At 41.5% G+C, this 25,625-nt stretch overlaps 2 protein-coding genes and 1 pseudogene across 5 annotated transcripts in view; 1 reads left to right on the top strand and 2 right to left on the bottom strand.

Annotated features, from left to right (window-relative positions):
* The window catches only part of SEL1L2 (SEL1L2 adaptor subunit of SYVN1 ubiquitin ligase), a 174,827-nt gene extending 166,949 nt beyond the window's left edge, over nucleotides 1-7,878 (top strand). Inside the window, exons 20-21 of the mRNA XM_056121630.1 lie at nucleotides 2,492-2,662; nucleotides 7,626-7,878. Of these exons, the coding sequence (XP_055977605.1) occupies nucleotides 2,492-2,662; nucleotides 7,626-7,878 (424 nt within the window). The remainder of the gene's footprint in view (nucleotides 1-2,491; nucleotides 2,663-7,625) is intronic.
* On the bottom strand, nucleotides 7,286-7,405 carry LOC130030858 (uncharacterized; annotated as a pseudogene).
* A 5,399-nt stretch (nucleotides 7,879-13,277) lies between the features above and the next one.
* Nucleotides 13,278-25,625, bottom strand: part of NDUFAF5 (NADH:ubiquinone oxidoreductase complex assembly factor 5) — a 42,759-nt gene continuing 30,411 nt past the window's right edge. For 3 of the 4 annotated variants that reach the window (XM_056121628.1, XM_056121625.1, XM_056121627.1), the window contains 4 exons: nucleotides 24,578-24,638; nucleotides 16,959-17,042; nucleotides 13,546-13,628; nucleotides 13,278-13,382 (listed from right to left, as the gene is read on the bottom strand). In XM_056121628.1, the coding sequence (XP_055977603.1) occupies nucleotides 13,290-13,382; nucleotides 13,546-13,628; nucleotides 16,959-17,042; nucleotides 24,578-24,638 (321 nt within the window). In that variant the 3' untranslated portion in view covers nucleotides 13,278-13,289. The remainder of the gene's footprint in view (nucleotides 13,383-13,545; nucleotides 13,629-16,958; nucleotides 17,043-24,577; nucleotides 24,639-25,625) is intronic. The other variant, XM_056121626.1, reaches the window with a different exon arrangement.

Raw genomic sequence — 25,625 nt, 5'->3', positions numbered from 1 at the left:
AAAATTAAAACTTGCAGTCTCTGAGTCTTGTAGTCTCTGAGTCTTGGCCGCTGATGGGATTACACGGCGCCAGGGGGCCAGGTGGTGGGTGTGACCCCCGCCTACTGGAATTTGGAGGATCTGGGTGGAGGATGCTCTGGTCTCGTCCGGGGGCTGGATTTTTATAGTCTCCTGCCCCTGCACCTGGCTGTTCCTCGCCGGGGTCCCTTGGAGGGGAGCGGGTTGAGCTTTCCTCCACGTTCCGACCAGGGCTCCAGCAGCCGAAGACCTCCAGGACCAGCCACCACCATGCTGAGACCACTCTCCGCACACATGAAGGTACTGGCAGAGGGACAAAGCCAAGCGGGTTCCGGGGCCGAGATCTCCAAGCCTACTCGGATTGGAGTCGAGCATCCTCCACCCAGATCCTCCAAATTCCAGTAGGCGGGGGTCACACCCACCACCTGGGCCCCTGGCGCCGTGTAATCCCATCAGCGGCCAAGACTCAGAGACTATAAAATCCAGCTCCCGGAACCGCACGGCCGCATTTGCGGCCGCGCGACATCTTATCAGAACATCTTTTTATGACATCTTATCTCATTCCTACTTTGGACAAACTGGCAGGTTACCGAATGTAGCCTGCCCACAGGGCAGAGTCTGGCAAACTCCCCGTGGCATACCAAATATGCCAAATACCAGTAACAATGATGGGTCTCATTCTCCTAAAGAGCCTTGAATATAATCTCAGGGCTAGGATGAAAGAGATGTTACTGGGGCCTGCTCGAGGCAATCGGCGAATAACAGGATGATGAATGAAAAAATGAATGAATGAAAACTTGCAGCTGGTGGAATATAAATTTCTTGTTATTCTTTGTTTTTTTGGTTTGGGGCGACAGCCAGCAGCACTCAAGCTCAGGGCTTACTCTTGGTTCTGCAGGAATCACTCTTGACAAGGTCAGGGGACTGGTAAGTGCTGGAGATTGAAGTCAGGTCAGATACATGAAGGGCAAGCACCATTATGCTACTACCCACTACCATTATACTATTTCTCCGGCCCTAATAATTATATATATATATATATATATATATATATATGTACATATATATTGTTACTCCCTTCCCCCTCCGTAATTACTTCCCCAATCTTTGGATCCTCCTTGGGGATCCAAAACAGCAAAAAAAGAGGTGCAAGAAGAGTAAAGAATGCTCTGGAAGCCAGAACTATGGGAAAGGTTGTTTTCTCATTCTATGTTCATGAGCCTGGCAGGTAGCTGTAAGTACCTCATTACCTCATTACCATAGAGAAGGACCTGACAACTAGAAGTTATGTAACTCGATGTGGTGTGGCGGGGGCAATTCATCTATTTCAACGTGGCACGGACATATGTCACTGGTTGGTGTTTAGTGAACAGAATGTTCTTGGGCCCAAGACAGTTTTATTCACTTCCTGGCAGGGAAGGCTGAAAGGCTGGTTCAGTTGTGAGGTTGACCAGACGCCTACATGTCACATCTTCAGGATGAGTCTTGGAGAGTATCCAGAGACTTAGGCAGAAGCTGCATATTTTCAAAACCTTATTCAGAAGTTTCAGGCTATGACTTTTGTTACATTTAGTCAAGCATTAGACTCCACAATTCAATGAGAGAAACCACAAAGAATCTGTAGCTAGGGGTCAGAGTGACAGTATAGAAGACAGGGCACTTGCCTTGCATGTGGCCAACCCCAGCAGCTCACAAGGTCGCCTAAGCACTACCAGGAGTAATTCCTGAGCACAGAGTCAGAAGTAAACACTGAGCATCAGGTGAGGCCCCCAAACAAAAAACATACGCCAGATTATGAGCTGCTTCAATTGGAAGACAATAATGAGACAGACTGTCAGATTTACTTCTGGCTCTTTGTCTTCCCACTTTAGACTGAAAACATCCAGATGTCCTGTGGTCTGGGAGAGAGGAAAGATGTTTTTCTTTCTTCCTCATTCAGGTACACATGCATACCTCAAGGAACTATCTTAAAATTCTTATTTTTCTAGGTCTATTTAATTGTGCTGTTCTTCACATCACTGCAACGGTGGGGGTGACAGCTCACCTTGTAGTGCTCAGAGCTCATTCCTGGCCTGCCAGAGTGATTTCTGAGTGCAGTCAGAACTAATACCCGAGCACTGCCAGATGTAGCCCCCACCCCAAACTCAAAAACCCTAAACAAAACCCAACATACTTGCTGAGCACATATGCAGTATCAGGGATTGAACCTGGTTTGGCCGCGTGCAAAGCAGGCGCCATACCATCATACTATCACCCCGGGCCCAGTTCCTCACATTATTTAGCAAAGGGAACATACTGAGTCATGACCCCAGAGTCTCCTAACTGAACCAAAGAGAAAATAAAGGAAAGCAAGGATGAACAGTAACAATAAACTGTTATCTTTATAAGTGCCCACAAGTTGGTTGAGGACAATGGCTCCTGAGCCATCTGAGGTTATCTTGGGATAATAGGATGACTTTTGTTCCTGCAACAGCCAGGGGGTCATTGTGGTGCATGGGGAAGCAACTTCTACCAAGACAGCTGGGGAGAATGACTGCCTCACCAGCATAAGAACAGCTCTAGTTGCCCAGCATACAGGCCTCAAACTCCATGAGATAGGTCAAGTCATTCACACAGTATCCAAAGCTATGGAGTTGAGCAGAAAGTGACACTAAGACTGGGGGAAGGGAAGGTCTCGCTTCATCGGGCTGCATATTTCAAATCCAAGTTGCGTGACTGTCTTAGTTTAGGTTCTCTCAGTTGCTGATGCTGTCAAGTGATTTAGGTGTAAGGAGTTTGTTGGGTAGGGATCTGAGGAGACAGGAAAGTGAAGAAGTGAGACAGCAACAGAACCAGAGCAGAGCTCGAGAACGCAATTCCACTGGAAGTTCTGGCTGCCCATAGAGACACTGCATCTTAGAGTTACCCCAGCCACGGGAGGAAGGCCAAAAATCTGGGCTATTTATTCACAACTCTCTGCAGTCATTGGTGTGTTTCTCTTATTTGGAGCATTAATCCATCGCCAATTCAGGACTCCTGAGAGGCACGTGGGATCACACAGAAAGGCCTGAACAAATAAATGCTGGTGCTGGCAGTTAATAATAATGGTAAGTCTTGGTGGAATGGATACTAGTATCTGCTGCAGTGATTAAGAGGTACCTCCTAGGCCTTCTTTCCATTCAACAATGTACTTATGGGGCCAGAAAGACAGCACAGCGGATACGGTGCTTGCTTTGCAAGCAGCTGACCCAGGTTTAATTCCTGGCCTGCCAGAGTGATTTCTGAGTGCAGTCAGAACTAATACCTGAGCACTGCCAGATGTAACCCCCACCCCAAACTCAAAAACCCTAAACAAAACCCAACATACTTGCTGAGCACTTAGTATCCCAAACAATGTGTCACTGGGCCAGAGAGACAGCTGAATGGGTAGAGCACATGCTTTGTAGGTTTGATTCTCCAGCACTGCATGGGTTGGTCCTCGAGCACAGAGCCTGGAGCAACCTCCAGGCACCACCAGAACTGGCACCAAACCCTCACCAAACCAAAATTAAACCAGAAAGTCTCACCCAAGCTAATTTATTTTAAAGATTAGACTCAAACTTAGAACTGATGCCAAAGTCGATGCTCTCTGTTCCATTCTATCCTTCCCTTCAAATCCTGACAACATACAAAAATACAAAAGCCACTGTTAATCAGCGTGGGATTCATTGATGACTCAGAACGGAACCTGGCAATTTAACTGTGATCCATCAGTACTGTTTTTTGTTTTAGAGACAATGGGCCAAACTCTACAGTGCTCAGGGCTTACTCCCTGCTCAGGGATCACTTCTGGAGGGGTTCATAAGTGCCAAAGGTGGGTAGCAGAGTACCTTCATGCAAGGCCAGCAGCTTACCTACTATATTATCACTCTGGCCTCAAGTCCTATTGATCAATACTACAAGTACTGTTGACAATACTACACGGTGATTCAATTACACCAATTTCCCATATCTTATTTTTCTCTCCCATTCCTCTATGAAATGAACTTGAACTTTCCAAAGACTACTCCCTTTTCCAGGTGGACAAGTGTGTGTAGGACATAACACCAGTGCCTCACTCATGACCCAAAGCCCAGTTCTGAGATCTCTGCATCTTCCTCTGATGTCTATGAAGGAGGCTCTCTGGCTACAGGAATATTTTTGGCTATACACAGAGCAGAACATAAATGCTGCAGCACTAATGCTAGGAACTATCCCATCTCATGAAGAACTCCTGGGTCTCCTTGCAGAGCTTGAGAACACAATTCTGTAGACCAAATAGAGTATTTTTCAGAGTTCCTCAGAAGGTGTTTGGCAGTTTTGAGTACCAGCCGTTCACTGCCTGATCCTTAATACACTTTTGGTAAGATTTCCTCTATCTATTCTACTTTTCCATTTCCCTCTCTTCCAGACCCTCTCCAAACAAACGATTTGCATTCAAATTTTTATCTCAGGTGTGCTTTATGGAAAAACGAAAGCCAAGAAAGCATCTAAGGAAATATCATGCTAAATATATCAGAAGACACAGATGATAACCAAGCAAGGAAAAAGTCAATATCTATTTATACACTGTGGACCCTGTAGAGCAGAAATCAGTTTTTCATTTGCACACTACACACTGTGCCTGAACATAATCATCTCAAATACTTTTTAAATGAGAGATTAACAACTAGATGAAAACTTTAAAAAAAATTTTTTTAAAAATTTAAGATGACAAGTTACAAAGAGGAAACGGAAATAATCTAATAAAAAAATTAGAGTAAATGTAAACATATCTTGGGTTTTAGTAAGAAATATGTGAAAATATAAAGGTGTTAATTTTTCCCTCAAATATATTATACTTTTCTGGGAAGTGAGGGGGTGCCACACCTTGTGGTGCTTGGGGATTTCTCCTGGCTCTGAGCTCATGGATCCATCCTCTGGAGTCTCAGAGGACCATAATCGGTGCTAGGGATCAAACCACCCGCAGGTCAGCCACTTGCAAGGCAAGTGGCTTAACGTTACCCTGCACTCTCTCTCTGAACCTATATTCTTGATACAAATACCAATCACATGCCCTTCCCTTTGTTGCTTTTGTTGCAGTGCCAAGGGTCCCATGTGCACCTCACTGTGGCATTTGCATGAGTCATAAACTGAAAGACAAGTATGCACCACAGCTAGGAGTGTGACCCCTGGTCAGCACATGTGAATACTACAGCAACTTTGGGAGAACACCACAACCAAAATGTGTGTGACCTGCTGTGAGCATCTGCGCACTACTGCAAACCAAAGGAATGCAAGTCTTAAGTAGTACTGTGGTCAAGTGTGCAAGCACCACAACTGCTGGTTGACCTGCTGCAAACATCACAACTCAAAACATTCATGAGCCACAGTCGTGTTTGACTTCCTGGTCCCTACCACTGCCAAACAAAGGAAATAAGAACCAAGGAGGGCCAGAGCGATAGTACAGCGGGTAGGGCATTTGCCATGCATGCGGCCAATCTGAGTTCAATCCCCACCTTTCCATATGGTCCCTCCCCAAGCACCGCCAGGAGTAATTCCTGAGTGCAGAGCCAGGAGTAACCCCTGAGCATCTTTGGGTGTGACCCAAAAAGAAAAAAAAGATTTTTGATTTTTTGCTTTAAAAAATGGGGGTTAAAAAAAAAAAAAAGGAATGCTATCCAGCATTTGTGTCTGTGTTTTGATACAGAACCTTTTTTTTTTTGGTGCTGTGCGCTTGTGGGAACCGAGTTATCCTAGCTTGTATCTCATTAATCAAAAAATAATTTCTAGGTAAAGTGCCTCTAAAAAAAGAAACATTCAATCTTCACCTAATAAGAGTCTAAGAACAAATCTCTTATATTTGAGGTTTATTTGGATTTCACCATAGAGGAAAAACAGCTGTCTGAGATAATGTGATTTATTCTTTTTAAAAAGGAACAGAGACTTTAAATGGAATCTGTTTATCCATCTTCTAATGTGAGCTAGAGGGGATTTTATGTAGGACAAATGGTAAGCTATCACAACAGCAGTCAATAATTTATTCTTCAAGTTATCTCTAAAATTCATTCTGTCGAGAATAGCTAACATTATCACTTAAGATCTAGCACCGTTCTAATGGAATATGTTAGTAACTCATTTGATCATTACAACTACCTTTCCAGGAAGACACCCTACCATTTTTCTTCTTTTATTAATAAACTTGAATTTTCTGGTTCTATTGGCCACACCCAGCAGTGCTCAGGGTTACTTCTGATTGCACTCAGGAATCACTCTTGATGCTCAGGGGACCACAGAAGGTGCAGGGGACTGAACTTTGGTCAGCTGAGTGCAAGGCAAGAACCCCACACCCTAGACTATCACCCTGGCTCTAAGGTATACAGCCAGGATTGCAGGTGAGTCCATACTTTTTTGAGGGGCAGAGAGGACTCCCAAGTTGTGCTCAGGTAGTCTGGAGATCCCTCCTGGCAGCACTTGACTGACTGGGCTTGAGTTTCAGTCTAAGGCCCAAGGGTACAGAGCTACTCAGGCCAGGGTTGCTGATGATCCATAAGGTCCAACCAAGAGGTGCTCAGGGACCTGAGAGCATTGAGCTGGGCATGCCACCTAACCACAGTACTACCTCCTACTGCCTGGACTTCATAATTGTAACCACTATACTGAACTTCCTTGAGGAAGTTCATAAATAATTTTAAGGTGAATAGATTCTGATCACTGATTTATTCTTTATAAAAGGAATAAGAATCTGATAAATGATCAGAACAGCTCCTGAATGTAGATTTTTCCCAGAACTCTTCAAGTAATTTAACAATTAAAAAACAATGCCTAGCATTGCAGCAGGCTAATGTTTCTTAAAATACATTCAAGGTCTTACAAGGAAGGCACTCCTTGATCAAGGATTACTGACTGAATCACTGAGTCTGGCATATGCCACAAAATACAGGCTCCTTTGTGAGATTCACAACACAAATATATGAAAGTGTCAAGGCTGAATTTGATCCCTGCTGCTAGTGTGGCTCCAACAACTGTCTGTGTCTGGCAGCTCTATCTGTGATCTCTGGTGCCACAAGCAATTTCTGGCCAGTCAGGTGAGCACAAGAACAGCTAGAAAGGATGTCCAAGTCCTCAACCTGGAGTGCAAAGATGAGCATTTCTATGGGCACCAGCGACACTCACAATCCTGGGGTAAGAGATGGGAGTTCACTGAGTGTTGTCAGCTAGGAACCCGCAAGGCCAAGCTTAAACCCAGGCCACCTGACTCCCAGCCCCTCCCTCTCTCTTCCTCCCTCCCATCTGACAGGAGCAATTAGGGAGTTATGAGCCCTAATCATGCAGAGACATTAATCACGAATCATGCGAACTCCAATCATCATATTCTATCTGCCCTCTTAAAAGAGGAACGATCTGTTTTTTGAGTAGGGGGGACATCAGGAATTCCATCCAGGGCCTCATACATGCAAATTAGGTGTACTATCATGAAGTAATATTTACAATACCCTTACTAAATTTGGGAGGGCCCAGAAGGGAAAGGGATGGTAGGTTTTTTCTTTGGAATTTTCCTTCCACAGCCTCCTTTTCGATCTCAACAGACTCCTAACTTTTCCATCTGGGAACTGCTACTGATTATACAGAAACAGCAAAGGGCATCTGGATGAGCATGGGCATGAGATCCTGTACGAAGAGCTGGAGGCTGGCCAGATTCCCTTTGCCACGTGGAAGGTGCAGGCAGTTGACTTCTGCCTGGTTTTAGCAAAGGTTAACGCATTCAGTTCAACTTTGTCCTCTGAAATAGCCACTACTTTCACAGCACTTTTACCTGAGAGCCTAGTAATAGCTGCAACATCAAAAGTGGATCCTGCTAATAAGCTGTCAGCACCTCAATAGCCAAGGCAGAAAGGACTGAACTGGAAACCAGGCATAGTTGTTTAGCTCCTTGAGTCTCAAGGTCAGAGCCTTCTCTGGTTTCTTTTGGCCCAGCCCCAGTCAGGCTTTCAGGCATTCAGAAAATTGATTCTATTATTCCTAGGAAATGAAATTTGAGGCCTACTAAATATACCTTGGGAGATTAGTTCTATTTTGAGATACCAAGGACTCAAATCTCAAAGAAAGATCTCACTCAGGTCCAGTGTTCCCTGAGAAGTTATGTTGATTTGCTATCATTCCAAGGAAGCAAGCTATCCTCTATCCCACACCCAAGGCACTCAACTTTCCCCAAAGAGAGCATATTAGGTATCTCTTGTTGTGAAACAAATTGCCCCACAGTGTCCTCTAACTTAGCTAGGTCGTCGTGGCTCCAGGTGCCTCACTGTACTGGCATGATGTTGGCGAACAGCATGGTGGTCTGAAGCTAGCGCCCGGAGACCCTGCTTCCAAGCAGGCTCGCTCACATGGCCATAGGGCCTGTTCCTCCTTCACACTCTCTCCAGAGTGTTGTTTTGGTGTCCTGGGAGCTGATTTCTCAGGAATGAGTGAGCACAGACAGAACAAGGGAGAAGGAACATGCCATCACTGCCTGCTATACTTGGTGGGAGGAAATCATTACATTCAGCCCATAATCAAAAGAGAATGAAGTTTGTCCCACCTCTTAGAAGCGTATCAAAGAACCGGTGGATTTTTAAAAATCACCACAAATACCAAAGCATCTTATTTTCTTTGTTTTGGTTTGGGGCCACACCTGGCTGTGCTCAGAGCATACTCCTGACTCTGGATTCAGGGACCACTCCTGGCAGTGCTCAGGGGACCATATGTGGTGCTGGATTGAACCCAGCTATGTGCAAGGGGAAGTACTAACCAGCCCTACTATCACTCTGGTCAATTGCCTTATTTCTAAACAACCAGTGCCTGCTGTACCACCTATTATTTTCATAGTAATTTTTTCTAAATGAGCCAAATACATATTTGTCAAGTAACCCTGGTAAAGAATAAAAAAGGAATAAAAGGAGTACAATATCAAGTATCTGTTTTCCATATACCTATTAATCATTTTTCTAAAATACAGAAGCTAATCTGGAGCAAAACACTTTTATGCCATCCATATTTAAAGGATTGATACATTAACTAAAAACTGTATATATATTTTCAAAACAGGCCATACTGGAACTGTTTCCACCTAGTGGATATAAATGGTACTAAAAATGTAAGGAAAAGAACAAAACTTGCTCCACAGATACTTTCTGAGTGATACACTTCTTTAAGTACATCTTTTTTATATTCATATCACATACCTAGTATCTATGGGTACCTTACATCTCAATAAAATGACTTTTAAAAATGAAAAAAAAACTATTTTATATATATATATATAAATTTTTATTTATATTGCAACCTCTGGAATTTTCCAGGCCTACAATCTGGAATACTGATAAAAACCAGGAAATATTTCATTGTATCCAAGCAGACTGGTGGAAGGAAAAGGAAGCTATAGGGTGAGTGAAGGGAGATGTGGGGATCTTAGCACTTGGAGAGTAGACGGAGTATGACAAATTTGAAGAGGAAAGAAAAAGCATTCCTGAAACACGATAATGTAAATCAATGCTCTTTCAATTTTCCGAAAAGCCTCCCAGCAGTCAGCCAGTAGTCCCAGTGGCTCACAATGAAGCCTTAACTGACAAGAGTTGGAGCATGGCAACAGACTTCCACGAAGATTTGGTAAGAATCAATAAAACCATTTACTACAAAGGACTGACATTCTCCATAAATCTTATTCCCCTTTGCTTCCTGTCAGAAGGAACTGAGTAAGCTCATTTTTGTCAAGCTTACTAACTACCAGTAAGAAAAGTGTTGGAACAGAGACATAAAACAAACCATATCCTTCTAGGACTAGATCAGGGTTGGAGCAAACAATGCTGCATATCTGGAGCTCATGAAAATAGCACAAGGTTATAAAGGGTTGCACTTCGGACTCTTTAAGAATAAAATATTCACTGAAAATACTTTTGATAAGAAAGATACTTTAAGTTTTGTTGCTTAGAAAAAATAGGTGCTTAATTATTTGGAAAACACAACTATTCAGAAAAAATGAATTCCCTGTGGTTTCCTAACAAAGTTTGATAGATGCTTTAAGCCATTAATTAAAAATATATATATATATATACACATACATTACCGTCACTCAAAAGTAACTTTACTACCTCTACTTATACTTTAAGAGTTCTCAGTAACTTTTCTTTCCTTTAGTTTTTAGTTTTTAGAACTAATTCAAGCTTGTTTTATGAGACAGGTAGATTCCTCCCTATACTCAACCCTCCATTACTATGACACAAAGAAAAGCAATGTCCTCAGTCAGGAATTTCCAAATGTATACAAAAACTACAAAAAAGAAAAGAAAACTACAAGTCTTCCACTTAACTTTTGGCCTGTTTCTTACACTCCTAACACTGCATATAATGACACTTTCAGACCATTTCCTCAGCCATGGCTACAAAGTTTTCTTTGCACTCTTTAAAAGCAAATGTACATAAACCAAGGACAGTGGTTTTCAACCTCTTTACATCTGTGCACTGGCATCAGTCCATGGAACAGTGGCTCAAAATGACTGCATTTAGTGGCAATAACCTTTCAAAGAAGAGCAGAAAATGTCTGTACACTGGCATCCATCCACAGACTGAAAGCTGTAAATGACTGCTTTTGGAAACAGATATCAGGGAATTCAATTTTTCTTCAGTCATCAGTTTACAATCAGTTTACAAAGGGTTCTTTGTTGTTGGTCTCTTCAAAAAATTTAGTTGGTCTCTGAAAAAAAATTTAATACACTTGTCTTCTTCTCCTTCCCTTTTGCTGCTACTGAAAGCGTAATGCTGGACACTCGCCCATTAGGCTGTGGGTGAGACCACAAGACCATGCCTGTGGAGACACCCAATGAGATGTAGGGTGGTGCCTGGGATCAAACTCATGGTCTCGTGGCAAGGCAGTCAAATCTATCATTCCCAGACCCTAATTCAGAAATATTTAAATTAAAATGAACAACAAACCCCCATTTTTATAATGTGCTTCCTAGGCACCTTTACCTTTTGTCTTCTTTCTCCTAGGTACCTTTTCCTTTGTCTTTCTCTCCTCTCTCTCTCTCTCTCTCTCTCTCTCTCTCACACACACACACACACACACACACACACAAACACACACACACATGCAGACACCCAAAGCTCCAAAGCTCCCAGGAATATCCCAGCTTCAAATACCAATGAATTTTCTAAAAAGCTTTCAGGAGTGGGGAGTTGGAAGGAGGGAAGGAGAAAACAGAGAAACTGACATTACTTCAAACTGAAGAAAAACCTAAGTCAAATAAAAAGGCTGTCAAAGCCTATACAGACGGAGACTTGGACTCAGTGAGCTGTAGCCATCTTCACCCCAACACTGTTCAATAATATTATGCCTCCAAGCAATTTGCAGTTGTTCTTTGAGGTTTTGGGGCTACACCTGGATCGCTCCTGGCAGTGATCAGAAGACAGTATGTGGTGCCAAGGCAAATGCCTTAACTGTGTATTATCTTTCCACTCCTGCCTCCAAATAATTTTGATGACTGGACAGTGGACCTGAATTAAAATACTACTGCCAAATATTAAAGCAGTGTCAAAATAGTGTCTGAAATGAGAAAAACACAACAGCATTTTTCATCTTCGTGCAGCTATTTTGCCCCGCTCTCTTTTTGGTTTTGGGCCACACTGAGTTGTACTCAGTGTGTACTCAAGAGTTTACTCCTAGGGCTGGAGATGTAGCACAGCGGGTAGGGTGTTTGCCTTGCATGTGGCCGACCCGGGTTCGATTCCCAGCATCCCATATGGTCCCCTGAGCACCTCCAGGAGTAATTCCTCAGTGCAGAGCCAGGAGTAACCCCTGGGCATCGCCGAGTGCGACCCAAAAAGAAGGGAAAAAAAAGTTTACTCCTAGTTTTATGCTCAGGGATCACTCCTGGTGGGGCTAGGGTGAACAAACCTGGTGCCAGGGATCGAACCCTGGTCATATAAAAGGCACATGTTCTAACCCCGTATGATTTCTCATACTCTCTAATTCTTAAAAATATTCTCCTTACCTATGGTAGGATGGAATGCAAAATGATAATTTGGTTTCAATTAGATCATGGAGGTGAAAAATAAACAATTAAAAAGGTAAGGGAAGATTCAATAAAGAATACTTTAAAGCACAGAACTAAATAGCTCTAGAGAAGCTATATCTAAATAGCTCTGTGTCTCTTTATGGCAAAGATGATAGTAAGACTAATAATTAAGACTTAATTTTAGAGTAATTCTTACAGAAACTGTATTTTCATTCTAAATGAACCAGAATTATAAAGAATGTACCAAATTATTCTTTCCTAATCATCATGACTATGGTTGTCTCCAGAAATAATAAAAACAACTGAATGAAATAAAGATACAAAATATCAGCACAATTAAGGATTTTTTCCCCAAATGACTGGAATTTATATATGTTTTTCAGAGAAGAATCTTCTTGCTTTTGGGCTGAACTTGCAAATAAAGCACTAAAATCACAAGATAACAATATTCATATTAACAGAGAAGAACCCCCTGTATTGCTGACCATAATGACCAAGGGAGGAGGGTGGAGGGGGGAGGGGGGGGAAATTGGGGACATTGGTGGTAAGAAATGCACACGATGAAGGGATGTTGGAACACTGTATAACTGAAACCCAATCATGAACAACTTTGTAACTGTGTCTCTAACTGTGATTCAGTTAAAGAAAGAAACCATAAAATGGGGGTTAAAGAGCTTGCCTTTCAAGCTGCTGACCTGGGTTTGATTCCCAGCACCCCACATTGTCACCACCAGGAATAATTCCTGAGCACAAAGCCAGGAGGAAACCCTGGGAACAGTCAGATATGGCACTATCCCCTCCTCCTCCCAAAAGACACAAGAAATGGAAATAGTTAATAAATACAGATGTATTCACACTGAATCACTGTCCTCCCATTGTTCATTGATTCGCTGGAGCGGGCCCAGTAACGTCTCCATTGGAGACTTTGTTGTTACTGTGTTTGGCATATCGAATACATCACGGGTAGCTTGCCAGGCTCTGCCGTGCGGGCGAGATACTCTCGGTAGCTTGCCGGGCCCTCCGAGAGAGGCGAAGGAATTGAACTCGGGTCAGCCATGTTGGCTGCATGCAAGGCAAACGCCCTACCTGCTGTGCTATCGCTCCAGTCTGGTAGATGTATTAGATTGTAATTATTAGAAATCTGTTAGTAAAGTATACACATGGCTTTTTATATCACAATCTGAAAGTGAAAATTACCCATCTCATGAAAATTCTGGACATTAGTATTGAAAAAAAAAAGTATTTATTGTGATTTTCTGTCCTGTGACATACGACTGCTTAACTTTCCGAGATCGCCAAATGATACAGTTGCCGAACCTCTTTCAGCTGGTTTTGCCTGAAAAGAATCATAAAAATTTAAGATATCAGAAACAGAGAGTCATGATTCAATCCCTTACTACTGTATTATATTCAAGAATTTCCCCATTCTAAGTTAGTATACAATAAAAATCAAATGAAAACAAGAAATCACTAAGAAAAGTGATTTGTCTGACTGTCACCTGTGAATCATGGTACTTCCATCCAATCATGTAATAGATCTGATACGTGGCAGGCACTGAACCATCTTCATTTCTGTACATTTCTACAAACAGAAAAGAAATGGCTTAAATCCATTCTCATTTACATAACTAAGTTTTCAACACTGGCATCTAAAAAATATTGCAGTAAATTTTATTTTGTACTTGAACCTTATTGCAGTAATCATCAAATCTTCTGTAGTAAATGAGGCTTAGTACCCCCCTCCCTTGGAAAGCATATAACATTTACTTCATAATACTTGGTCCAAAAATGTAAAAAAATTGCAAATATAATTAGATAATATTTCAATAAGTCAATTTGTGACAAATGATGTTTTTAACCTTTCTTTATCTAATAGAGGACAACATATATATATATACATATATATATGTATATATATATCATTAGTGAGTGCCATATTCAATGAAACATAGTAGGAAGTTTCTCCTGTCCTTTAAAGGAGCTCTTTGAATGCTTCTTGCAAAACTGGCTTCAAGGTTGTAAATTCCCTAAGCTATTGTCTATCCATGAAGTTCTGTGGAGTTTCTTCAAAATCTGAATGATAGTCTAGCAGGATAGATTATTCTTGGTGAAGTGTTTAGTTTTTTGAGTTTTTTAACTATATTTTCCCAATTCTTCTGGTTCATGATCTTGTTTGATAAGATATGCTGTACATCTTATGGGCTTTCCTTTGTGTAAGTTCCTTTTCTGATCTTGTTACTCCCAATATCCTGCCTCTATGTTTATATTTTGTCATTTTGAATATTATGTATCTTGGAGTTTTTCTAATTGGCTATTTACACTGGGACCCTTCAGGTCTCTTGGATCCCAGTGCCTGTAATCCTCAAGCCTGTGGGGAAATCTTATCGCTGATTTAACTATTGTTTCTTCACCTTTGCCTTTCTGTTCTTCAGGGACTCCAACCAATTTTATACTATTTCTCTTGAACTCATCCAACAGTTCTCTAGTATGCTGTCATTTCTTTTCAGACTATTTTCCACTTTCAGCTGTTTCTTAACCATTTCCTTCATCTCATATTGGAGCAATAATAATATGCTTAGCATGTTATTCTGCTGTTAAGAGGTTTTATTCACGATCACGATCATCCTGTTGTTCGTTGATTGCCTTGAACAGGCACCAGTAATGTCTCCTTCAATCTAGCCCTGAGATTTAAAAGAGTGCCATATTCAAGGCTCTTTCAGGGTTAGGAGAAGGAGACCCATCAATGTTACTGGTATTTGGCATATTGGGTACACCACAGGAAGTTTGCCAGACTCTGCCTTATATTCGGTAGCCTGCCATGTTGTCCAAAGTAAGAATGAGATAATAAGATGTCGCGCAGCCACAAATGTGGCCGCGTGCTTCCGGGAGCTGGGTTTTATAGTCTCTGGGTCTTGGCGGTTGACGGGATTACATGGTGCTGGGGGTCAGTTGGTGGGTGTGACCCCTGCCTACTGGAGGATGGAGGATCTGGGTGGAGGATACTCAGCCCTGATCCGAGCAGGCTTGGAGATCTCAGCCCCGCATGCCTTTGTTCCTCTGCCAGTACCTTCATGCGTGTGGAGAGTGGTCTCAGCATGGTGGTGGCTGGTTCTGGAGGTCTTTGGCTGCCGGAGCTCTGCTTGGGGTGGGGAGGAAAACTCAACCCGCCCCCCTCCAAGGGTCCCCGGCGAGGACAGCCAGGCGCGGGGTCAGGAAACTCTGCGCTGTTCTCTTCCGGGAGCTGGGTTTTATAGTCTCTCTTTTATAGAGCTTTTATTAAATTCTTTTATATCACCTATCAAATTTTCTTCATTTCTGACTGCAATAGCGTTTTCATTTTGACTCATACTTGTTTGTGTTTTGCTGACTACCTGTGCTATGGTTCCTTTGAACTCACTGAATACTCTCATCATAGTGTCATTAAAGACTATCTGAAGATATACCGGTGTTGTTTATGTCTTTGGTGATATTTGTTTTGCTCACTGAGTTTGGTGGGTTTCTATGTGTTTTCCCTATTGGTTTTCTAGTGTTGTTATACTGGAGTGAGTTTTTGTAGATAACCCCCCACCAGACTCCACCTCCAGGATGGTGGTGAAGAATTAGCCAGAGGTTGCTCTGTCTTCTTTGCCTGTCCTCACAGAATGACAGAAATGTAATTTGTTGAGTAGCATATAATTTGTTGAGTACATTTATCGCACAGCCACATAAGCAGTATAGTATATTGTATTAAATATTTGAATTTCCTTATTAACATAGATTAAAATCATATGGCAATTAATCACTGCAAATTGACTTTTTTAGTTCTCTTCCAATAATCCCATTTGCCATTTAAGTTTTGCTGGAGCAAGCAATACGAAATAAATTTGTTATATGGCATGTTGGAATATGATAGAGGCCTGAGGTCACTGGTGGTGAGATTGGTGCTGTAACATCGGATGCCTAAAACAAAGTCCAACATGAAAACCTTTGTAAGTCAAGGTGTCCTAACTGAAGAAAAAAAAAGTAATAATAATAAAAAAGAACTGGTTCAAGTCTGAAAACATACAAGTAGTGAAAATAAAAGTTGCTCAATAAAAATCATGTGGGGGTTAGAGAGATAGCACAACAAGGGTAGCCTTGCATGCAGCTGATCCGGGTTCAATGCCAAGTAGCCCATATGGTCCCCCATATTACCGCCAGGATTATTTCCTGAGTGCAGAGCCAGGAGTAACCCCTGTGCATCACCAGGTGTGACCCAAAAAGAAAAACAAAACAAAACAAAACAACAACATCATATCTCCCAGGGTTAGAAAAATAGTACAGCATGTAGGGAGCTTGCCTGGGACACATCTGAACTGGATTCGATCCTGAGTACCAGTACCACACATGGTACCCTGACTCCTGCCAAGAGTGAGCCGTGTGTGCAGAGCAAGGAATAAGCCCTGAACACCTCTGGGTGTGGCCTCCCAAAAAACAAAAGCAAAAAATCATCCCTCTCAAAGACAAATGGATACGAGGCAAGTGAGAGGATTCTGAGAATGGCTCATGAGACATACCCTTACACTGAGAAGTCAACAGGAAAGAAACGGTACAGTCAGATGGGAAAAATGATAGGGAGCTACAAGATGTACTTTGAAGAGAACAAGAAATCTGACTGCAACTTACAGAAAACTGCACGGAGATTTTTTGGGGGGATTTAGGTTGAAGAAAAGAGAGATCCCCAGCGTGGCGAGCACCAAGAAGACCAAACCCTGTGGCTCTAAGGAGAGTATGAGATGCTGGGGATGGGAGCTAGGGCCCTGTGTATGCCAGCCACGAACTATAGCCTCTGTGAGGGATCTCCCTTGCCTCCGCATGGGGATTAAAGAGATAAACATGACAGTGTGCAAAACTCTCGGGGACGTACAGGTGGAAGAGTGGTGAGCAATGTTACCTTTATACACAGCCGCAGCTGCTAGCATCGTGTCCCGGTGCAGCAGGGCCTTTCTGTTCCAGGCACAGTTGCTCTCGCCCATACCTAAACGGAGACTACAGGCAGTTTTAGACGATACTGAGCAGCTCACATCTCCAGAATACAGCCATCCCCATTCCCTCAGACAGTTATGTGAAATAACCCATCTTGGCAGGGCTGCTTAATGATTCCCAGGCAAAAGAACCCAAAGCTTCTTAGATATCAAGACAAGTGAAGAAAGAAATTTTCTAGAGGTAAGCCCATTAGTAGGCTTTACTTGCAGTTTTCACTTTATTAAGACAAGTAAAAGCAATTTTCAAGAAGTAAACCCATTAGCAGGGTTTTATAAGCGAGCTGGGAAACAAAAAAGTGACTGGCCCTCCAGGTTAAGACGTCATCCTTGGTGCCAGAGCAATAGTGCACTGGGTAAGATGCTTGCTTTGCACATGGCCAACCTGGGTTCAATATTCAGCATCCCAAATAGTTCCCTGAGCATGACCGGGAGTAATTTCTTAGTGCTAAGCCAAGAGTAACCCCAGAGTATCACCGGGTGTGGCCCAAGTTCTCCACTTCTCCCCAGAAAAGACATCATGGCAGGTAAGTACATTTTATTTATTGAAGTTACTTCTTTGTGCCAGATTATTGAACCTAGAGTGTTCCACATGCAAAATGCTCTATCACTGAGCTATATCCCAGGTCTGGTAAGTGCATTTCAAATGAGAAAAGGTGGGTCAGTGGCTCAAAAACTCAGAGCACAAGGTCCACATGCAGAAATCCAAGTTAAACAACTGGCATTGCAGGATCCCTGAGCATAAACGAATCTGTCCAAAAAATAAATATATGTACAGACAAACAGCTGACAACTGTACCATACTACAATGCCTCACAACCTCTAAGCCATGAATTTAAGTATGACTTGCAAAATTTAGCTTCCAAGATCATGAAATATTGAAGACAGCTTTAAGACCCCGTTAACAGCAACAAAAATATTGTGCTTTCAGAGTGTGCAGTATTTTACTAATCCCACATTAGATAAAAACCTTTCCAGCTCAGGGGCTACTCCAGATGGTGCTTAGGCAACCATATAGTGCTGAAGTTTTGGGGATTGAAAATAGGGGGCTCTAGCCCCTTTAGCTATCTCCCCAGACTCAAAGTTAAAATATTTTACACTTATTCTCTATATACCAGTGTTACTTAACCTTATTATACCTGTAGACCAACACCTGTCTTGCGTATCAGTCACAAAGTAGCAGTCAGAAACCACGGTGTTAGACCAGTGGTTTTCAAACTTTCTACACCAAGGACCAAGGCTCTATACCACATCAAACGTTGATAAATTTATTTGGCCTATTGTTCCTATTTCAAAAAAACATTCATGCAGCACTCCTTTAAACATCTATCTTCTTTTCTGTTTGCATCACAACCAGTGGTGCTCAGGTGTTACTCCTGGCTCTGTGTTCAGAGAACACTCCTGGCAGTGCTTAGGGACCATATGTGGTACTGACATAAAACCCAAGTCAACCACATGAAAGGCAAGTGCCCTAAGTTTTGTACTATCACTCCAGCCTCTATAAAAGTAATAGTTACCAAGTTCTTAGTAGTCTTAGAAAATAATCAGAAAATACGCTGCAATAAGTAAATCTTTTCTACTCTCCCATCCCAAAAGTGCTATATAATTCCCTAAAATGATGAATCTCTGTACTAAGTAATATTCTGCATCCTCTGAGTATAACAGCCTGGACTCATAAAGAACAGATGGACAAACTAGGAGACTAATCACCAAGAAAACGGCGAATCATATTTCTTGTCTCAGGAATCTGATGGTTTTAAGAGAATCACCCAGGTCCTCAGACCTCATGATTTCTAATGGCTTCTTCTGTTAACACTGGAACTTCGATGTACGCTCTAATTTAAAATTTCTCTTCTGTAGGATACCATGCTAAGGAGACACCTCCAGGCTTCAGTGCCTTTCCCACCCCTTCCCCCTTTTTCTTAATCTAACCTCTTTAATAAAATCTTCCAATTTGGAGGAGGGAGGGAGGGAGGGAGGGAAGAGAGGAAAAGAGGGAGGGAGGCAGGGAGGGAGGTGGGGGGAGGGTAGAAGGAAGGAAGGAAGGAAGGAAGGAAGGAAGGAAGGAAGGAAGGAAAGAAGGAAGGAAGACTTCCTATGTGACATCAAAGCTAAACAGGGACTCAGCGTGAAGAATGCACTGCTAAAGGCTGTGGTAGTTTCACTGCTGCTCAACTTCCCTGTTGCCAGAGCTTCCCACTCATTAAATGTCGGTAACCAAAGAAAAAGAGGCCTACAAAAAAAGCCAACCCAAAATGTAAACACAAAATGCACTAGAAATCCTAAAATACCTTCTCAATGACCAGTACTAGGATATGCTGAGATTATTAGAAATTATGCTCTTTTTGGTCACACCTATGTCTACACACCATGTAGCAATTCAAGGTACTCAAATGATATATATCAAGTAACTGCTTTGAGGGCAATTTCCTTTCCTTCTGAGAGAAGACCAATATAAAACTTCCCTTCTTGTGGAAGCATTGTGCTGTGCGTGACACAACATCATTTAAACTACTGAACTCCTGCCATCTTCAAAACTGAACCATATGGAAGGCAGATGCAGGGAATTCTGACAAGTTCTGGGCTTTACAGCAAAATCCAGCCAGCAAGGAACTTTTTAAGACTCTCACAGTGTTTTTAAGATTAAGTTCAACTGCATATTAGAAGGAACTAATTTATTATGGTTTATTAGGAATAATACTGAGTACTGTTTAAAACAAAAAGGAACAGAACTGAACTTACCTCAAAATCACTGTGAAACCCTTCAAAAGTTTTCATGCATTCACTGGCTGGTATGCAACTTGTTTGTAAAATTAGGTCAACATTCTGGACTTTTTTTCTGTGAAATTAATAATAAAATGGTCGTTTAAATGAGATATACCACAACCATCAAGAAAGTCCAACACAATGAAAAGTATCAAAAATCAATTTGAAGGTAACATTATCATACGTGTTACCATAATCATGCCACTAACAAGCAACGCAGAAAACCTGGTTGTCTCTCAGATACCTCCCTAACTCCTCCTCTCCTCAGTTCTCTCTAATCTCTTCAGGCAGGAGTGAGAGAGACTTCAGGATTGGATTCAAGCTACCAACTTCAACTTAAATCCAAACACCGCAACTTAATACATTATCTTGGGAAAATTCCTATATTACGTCCGCCTCAGTTTTATCATGCATCATGAGAAAGATTGATCATATTAGTTCGGCCTTAAATTTCAGAAAATTAGTCGGATAGGGGCTGGAGAGAAAATATGGCAGGTTGGGCATTTGTCTTACATGTGGCTAACCTGGGTTCAATTCCCAGCCTTCAATATGGTCCTGAAAGTGCCAGCAAGAGTGATCCCTGAACACAGAGCCACAAGTTCAGTTCTGAGTTGTAGCTCAGAACTAGGTGTAGCTCCCCCAAACAAAACAAAACAAAAAACAAAAAAAAAAACAAATCTAATTGATAATCTAAGTCCTGGAGAACGTGAGCACAAAAATTCATCTCTTCTCTACATTTCTCCCAACACTAGGTAAGGTTCACCTAATGAAATCAAGAAGACTCCAATGAACTATTGTGTGCCATTACCCATTAACTCCCTTTCTATGCATGCTAGCAACAGTGAATCACTATACAACTCCATAAACAGGAATGTAAAGGAAGTGCATGTCCTTTTCCGTCTCAACTTAATCAAGTCATTTCCTCAGCATAAAATGCAACTCCCCAAGCCTCCACCCATGCCTTCATTCTCTAGACAAACTAATTTTAGTTTAAATGTTGCCTTTCTTTTCCACTAATGCTTGCCTGACTCTCAGAAGACTTGCGAACATTTTCTTGTGTTTCTCACTGTACCTTACAACAACAAAGATCTCCAGCTGAGTAACATGCCTGCTTCTCTCTTTACTATAAATTCCTGCTTCTTGCTTTACTATATAAGCTCCCTAAGATCTGACACTATGCATTTCCATCACTGGCTCAGAGGCTAGCCATGGTATTCATTCAATAAAGTGAAGTAAATGAATATAACAAGTTAAAGTTTACATTAATTTCATCAAATATCACGAATAAATTATTTCTAGATAATTCCTTTAAGTCTTCCTACAAAGACATCAAAAATAAAGAATCATGATATTAAAGACTATACAGTAAAAATAAGAGAAGAACTGACAAACTTAACAAACAGGCAAGGGTTCTCACAGATATATGACCTCCTTCTCCTCAGAGAAGAGGAAGCTCTCAATGAGGAACAATGAGGAAGGGGCATGAGACAATCTTACAGGGCTAGAAATATTTTATTTCCTGATCTGAATGGTGATTAAAATATACCAGTTACACTCTTAAGATTACTGCCAACTTCAAGCACACACATATACACACAAACACACACACACACTTGCACACACATACAAAAAAGCAATCTAGGACTCTGGATTAAAATGAACTCTAAATTTGGTGTGATCATAGAGAAAACACTTTTTTCTCTACCTCAATTTGCTCAACTATAAAATTAGGATATTAGAAAACCAGAATTGCAACTACCATCCAAAAGTACTGCATTTTTAAATAGGTTGGCAGCAACCTTTTCCAACTAGTAGGTCTAATTTCCAGTTTCTTTCCCTTTCCTTTCTAGAAATGAACCATAGGCATGCCACTTGATGAAGATAAATGCTATTTATTTAAAAAATATTTTTTAATCACAAAAATCTGAATGATTAATGATTAGCCATCTCTAATGCTCAAGCCTTTGGATGAAGGCTCTCTGTGATTCTATCCTGTGCATCTCAAGGCTGGGTTTAGGAAGGGCTGCAGGATTTCGAGCTGCTCCTCTGCCATCTTGGGCATGCATGCTACAGTTGCCAACTCAACTAAATTACAATGAATACTGACTACAAAACTGAATTTTCAGCAACACATATTTCATCTTGTAAGCCTCACTGAAGCACTAACTCAGAGGTGAGATCAGGGATAAATGGACTTTGTTACAAATGGGCAGGTTTAAGAAGTAGAGTGAATTTAGATCATGCCAGGGTGGGGATGTGGCTCAGTGGCAGAGCACTTGCTTTGCACACGTGAGAGCCTGTATCTATTCCCTCGCACCACCTATACCCACAAAAAGATGGCATTAGGCCAAAAAGGCAAGAATTTTGGCACCAGGAGATAGCCGAAAGGGCTAGTGCACATACCTTGCATGAGGGAGTCCTGGGTTCAATTCCCAGCACTGCATACCCTAACAGCTCAGCACCACTGGGCCCAAGCAGCATGACATCACGGGGCTTTGCATGGAACTCAGGCCCCTTGGCCAAGGACTTGCAGGAGTGGCCCATGGGTCTGTATCTCTCTATACTATGAGCAAAAGAGAAAAATTAGCAGCACCTCCATCCTTCCCTTCAAAAAATGAAAAAAAAGGGGGGGGCAGACAGGAAACAGACTACAATATACAGACTTCAATAATACTCTTGCTTTAAATCTTGTAGTTTTTTCAAGAATCAGATTAAGCGCCCCCTAGGAAAGTAATTCTGGTTTCATGAAACACACTGTTAATCCCCTTGGTTTCCAACATCCACAGAAACTATTAAGACCAGTTATGTAATAAAAGACCCAAACTTCACACTCTCAGTGAGGTGAGTTGAAGCTCCCTTAAAAAAAAAAAAAAATCACTCCTCCAGCATCCATCTCAATGGCCATTCTATAACTCTACAGATCTCAACTCTTTGGGAGCAGGAGGGAAAGTTTCTTTTTACATGTGCCACACCTGGAGGTGCACAGGGCTGAGGCCCCTCTAATTTTCCCATCTCTCACCTCTCCTTGCATCTACTTCTGAAGAGGATAAGAGAGTCTCCCATCTCTCACCTTCCACTTAGTTCTCAACCTACTCTCATTACTTGTATTCCTATCGCATCAACAAATGAGTTCTTACCAGAGACAGTAATAACTTTCTTGTCTCTAAATCTAATGGGCTGTCATTTCAGCATCTCACTTCTCAGCAGTGTCTGATGCTTCTGAATACTCTATTCTACCTCTGCTCCTTGGTTTAGGTCTATGTCTCCCAAAGTAAGTCTTTAACAGTAAGAAGTGCTATATTAATAAAGGCAGGGAGGATGGGAGGATCAGGTGGAATTGGGAGACACTTTCTGTTTGTTCCATTAAACAAGGTAGATATTCTGGGATGATGCTGAGTGATTTTTTTTTTTATCAGATAAGTAAGGGAAAGCCGGTGAAATAAATTTGGGAGCATCTGTTTAGACAAAACCATTATTTCCCCACTACTGTTCATTAAAGAGCTCATTGAATTACTTTTTCTCAGTGTCTTTGCAGGTACATCTTTTATTGTGTTAGTCTACTAGGTTCCAAAAGGCTCTGACCAGGTCACATTCTCTTCCTACTCCAGGCTTTTTATCAAAGGCAACTGCTTCAAACACCATCCACTCACCTGTATTTTCAACCAAGCTAGTCACTTCTACTCACTTACCTCACTACTACTTGACAACTCCTCCTAGAATTTCAAAAGCTCTTCAAATCTAACACATCCAAATGTAAGCTTAAGAGCAGATACCTCTACCCATACATTGGCATACCTCCTCTTCTACTTCCTCCATCAACAGCGGGAACAAGTTATCTGATTATGCGTACTAGAAACTCAGCAGCCATGTTTGAAATGTCTCTCATTCATGCATCCACACCTACTTCACTAGAAAGAACTATCACAGCTATCTCCAAATTATCGCTAGAATTCATTCACTTCTCTCCATCTCTACTGACATCACCTTAAGCCAAAACATCATTTTCCAGTGATCTTTACACCAACCTCAATGTCTAGTTTATGTGTCCTTTAGTTCTACTGAAAATATAAAGCTAATAAATGAACATCCCCCCTCCCCCCTTACTGTGCTTCCTCCAGTAAAATGCCTCTATGGGTGCTTTAAGGTAAAGACAAACCTGACAAAGATTTTAAGATCCTGTTTGAACTCTAGCTCTTATTTGCCCACCAATTTAATCACTTTCATTCCCACTCTCTAGTTTAAGAACTCTTCTTTCCATTATTACCAGGCATTCTCAGAACAGGGTCTTTGCAAATGCAGTTCTGGCTGGGCTTATCTCTGCTCTTCACCTACCTACCTCATTTTCATTTTTTCAAGAGCATGGTTATGACTTCTGCGGTTAAGACTTGTTAACTCCTCCAGACTATCCCCTGACAAAATTTAAATTTTGCAAATTTATCCCACAACCTTCTTTCTTGTGCCTACATCTGAGCTGCAAATCACTGCCTGAGTTCAACACTGCTGTACTCTACCAGACTCAAATGCAACCTTCATAAAAGTCCTACTTTTTTACAGGCTGTCGGAGCACTACATACCGCTGTTTCATAGCTGACCACAATTCTAATTTAACACTAATCATTGTGTAGCTGAGTGACCCTGGCCGTGGGAAGAGTCTGTTTTTTCCTCACCAATGTATCCCTAATATTAAGCCCCAGTGCCTTGCCAGAGTTGCTTCTCAAAAATATGAATCAAATGGAGTCTAAAAATTCTTTAAAGTTCTTATTACCTTGTAAATCTTCCATCAATTCAAACATTCCAGGATAGTTAACTTGTATCTCATCAGTGTCCTATTTAAAAAGAAAAAGGAATATTCATTCAACATGATAAAAAGGAAAAAAAAGAAACCCCCCCCAAAAAAGCCCAACTCCTAGATTTCAAAAAAAGTGGTAGGGATTACCCAAATCAATTTTTCACAGTAAGCGCCTCTATCCTCTACAGGATTCTTTGGCTGACAAATAGCTAGTTTATGCCCGATTTATTTCAAACTGAAGAATAAATTTTCACCATTCTAAGAAAAATCTTCCTAAGTACCATCAACTGATTCTAGTTCTCTCCTTGGGAACAACATAGAGAGAGTCTATTTAATATTCTGAAAGCTATTTCCCTCTTCCTCGAGTCTTTGAAAATACTTCAAGGAGACCACTATTTGACGGTGATGGAAGATGGATGTCTTATAAACAAAATGATAAATCCTTACACACTGACATTTCTCTAAATAGTTCTTATCACTCTCTCTTGAAAGATGATACTCAGAAACAAGCTAAACAGAGTTACCTTCCAGTTTTCTGTCTACTTCTAGTATTGCAGCAATGCTGCACTGGCTTGTCCGGAAATAGGAACATCGATGGTGGATCCTAGTGTGATGCGTGTTCTTTCCAAAGACTGACATAAGATTACTTTTGATACATTGACAGAGACCACGGATGCTTTTCAAATATTCACCTGCTCTTTTTTCTCTTTCTTGACACATCTCACCCCCAGTTATTTCCCCTTGTCAAAGGCAGGGGTTGAGGAGAAAAGGTAGTAAAGACTTCGTGAGTTCTTCCCAGGCTGTCCTTCCAGCTGCGTTAACCTCACAGCAGTGCTTCTCAACCTTTTTCCAACTGTGTTTTTCCGATCTTGTTTCTTTTTTGTGACTCCACTGTCCTTCTGATTAGCTCCCTTATCTCATGTTATGCCCCTCCATTTACAGCATTTTTACTTGGAACCCCCACCCCCCACCTGACTGCCTTAGAGAATACAAGAGCCAAACGGCAAAACTACAGGATGAATAT

This window comes from Sorex fumeus, unplaced genomic scaffold (genome assembly GCF_029834395.1).
Source record: "Sorex fumeus unplaced genomic scaffold, SorFum_2.1 ptg000044l, whole genome shotgun sequence".
In the NCBI taxonomy this organism is placed as follows: Eukaryota; Metazoa; Chordata; class Mammalia; order Eulipotyphla; family Soricidae; genus Sorex; species Sorex fumeus.
This window is presented reverse-complemented; position numbering and strand designations above follow the sequence as displayed.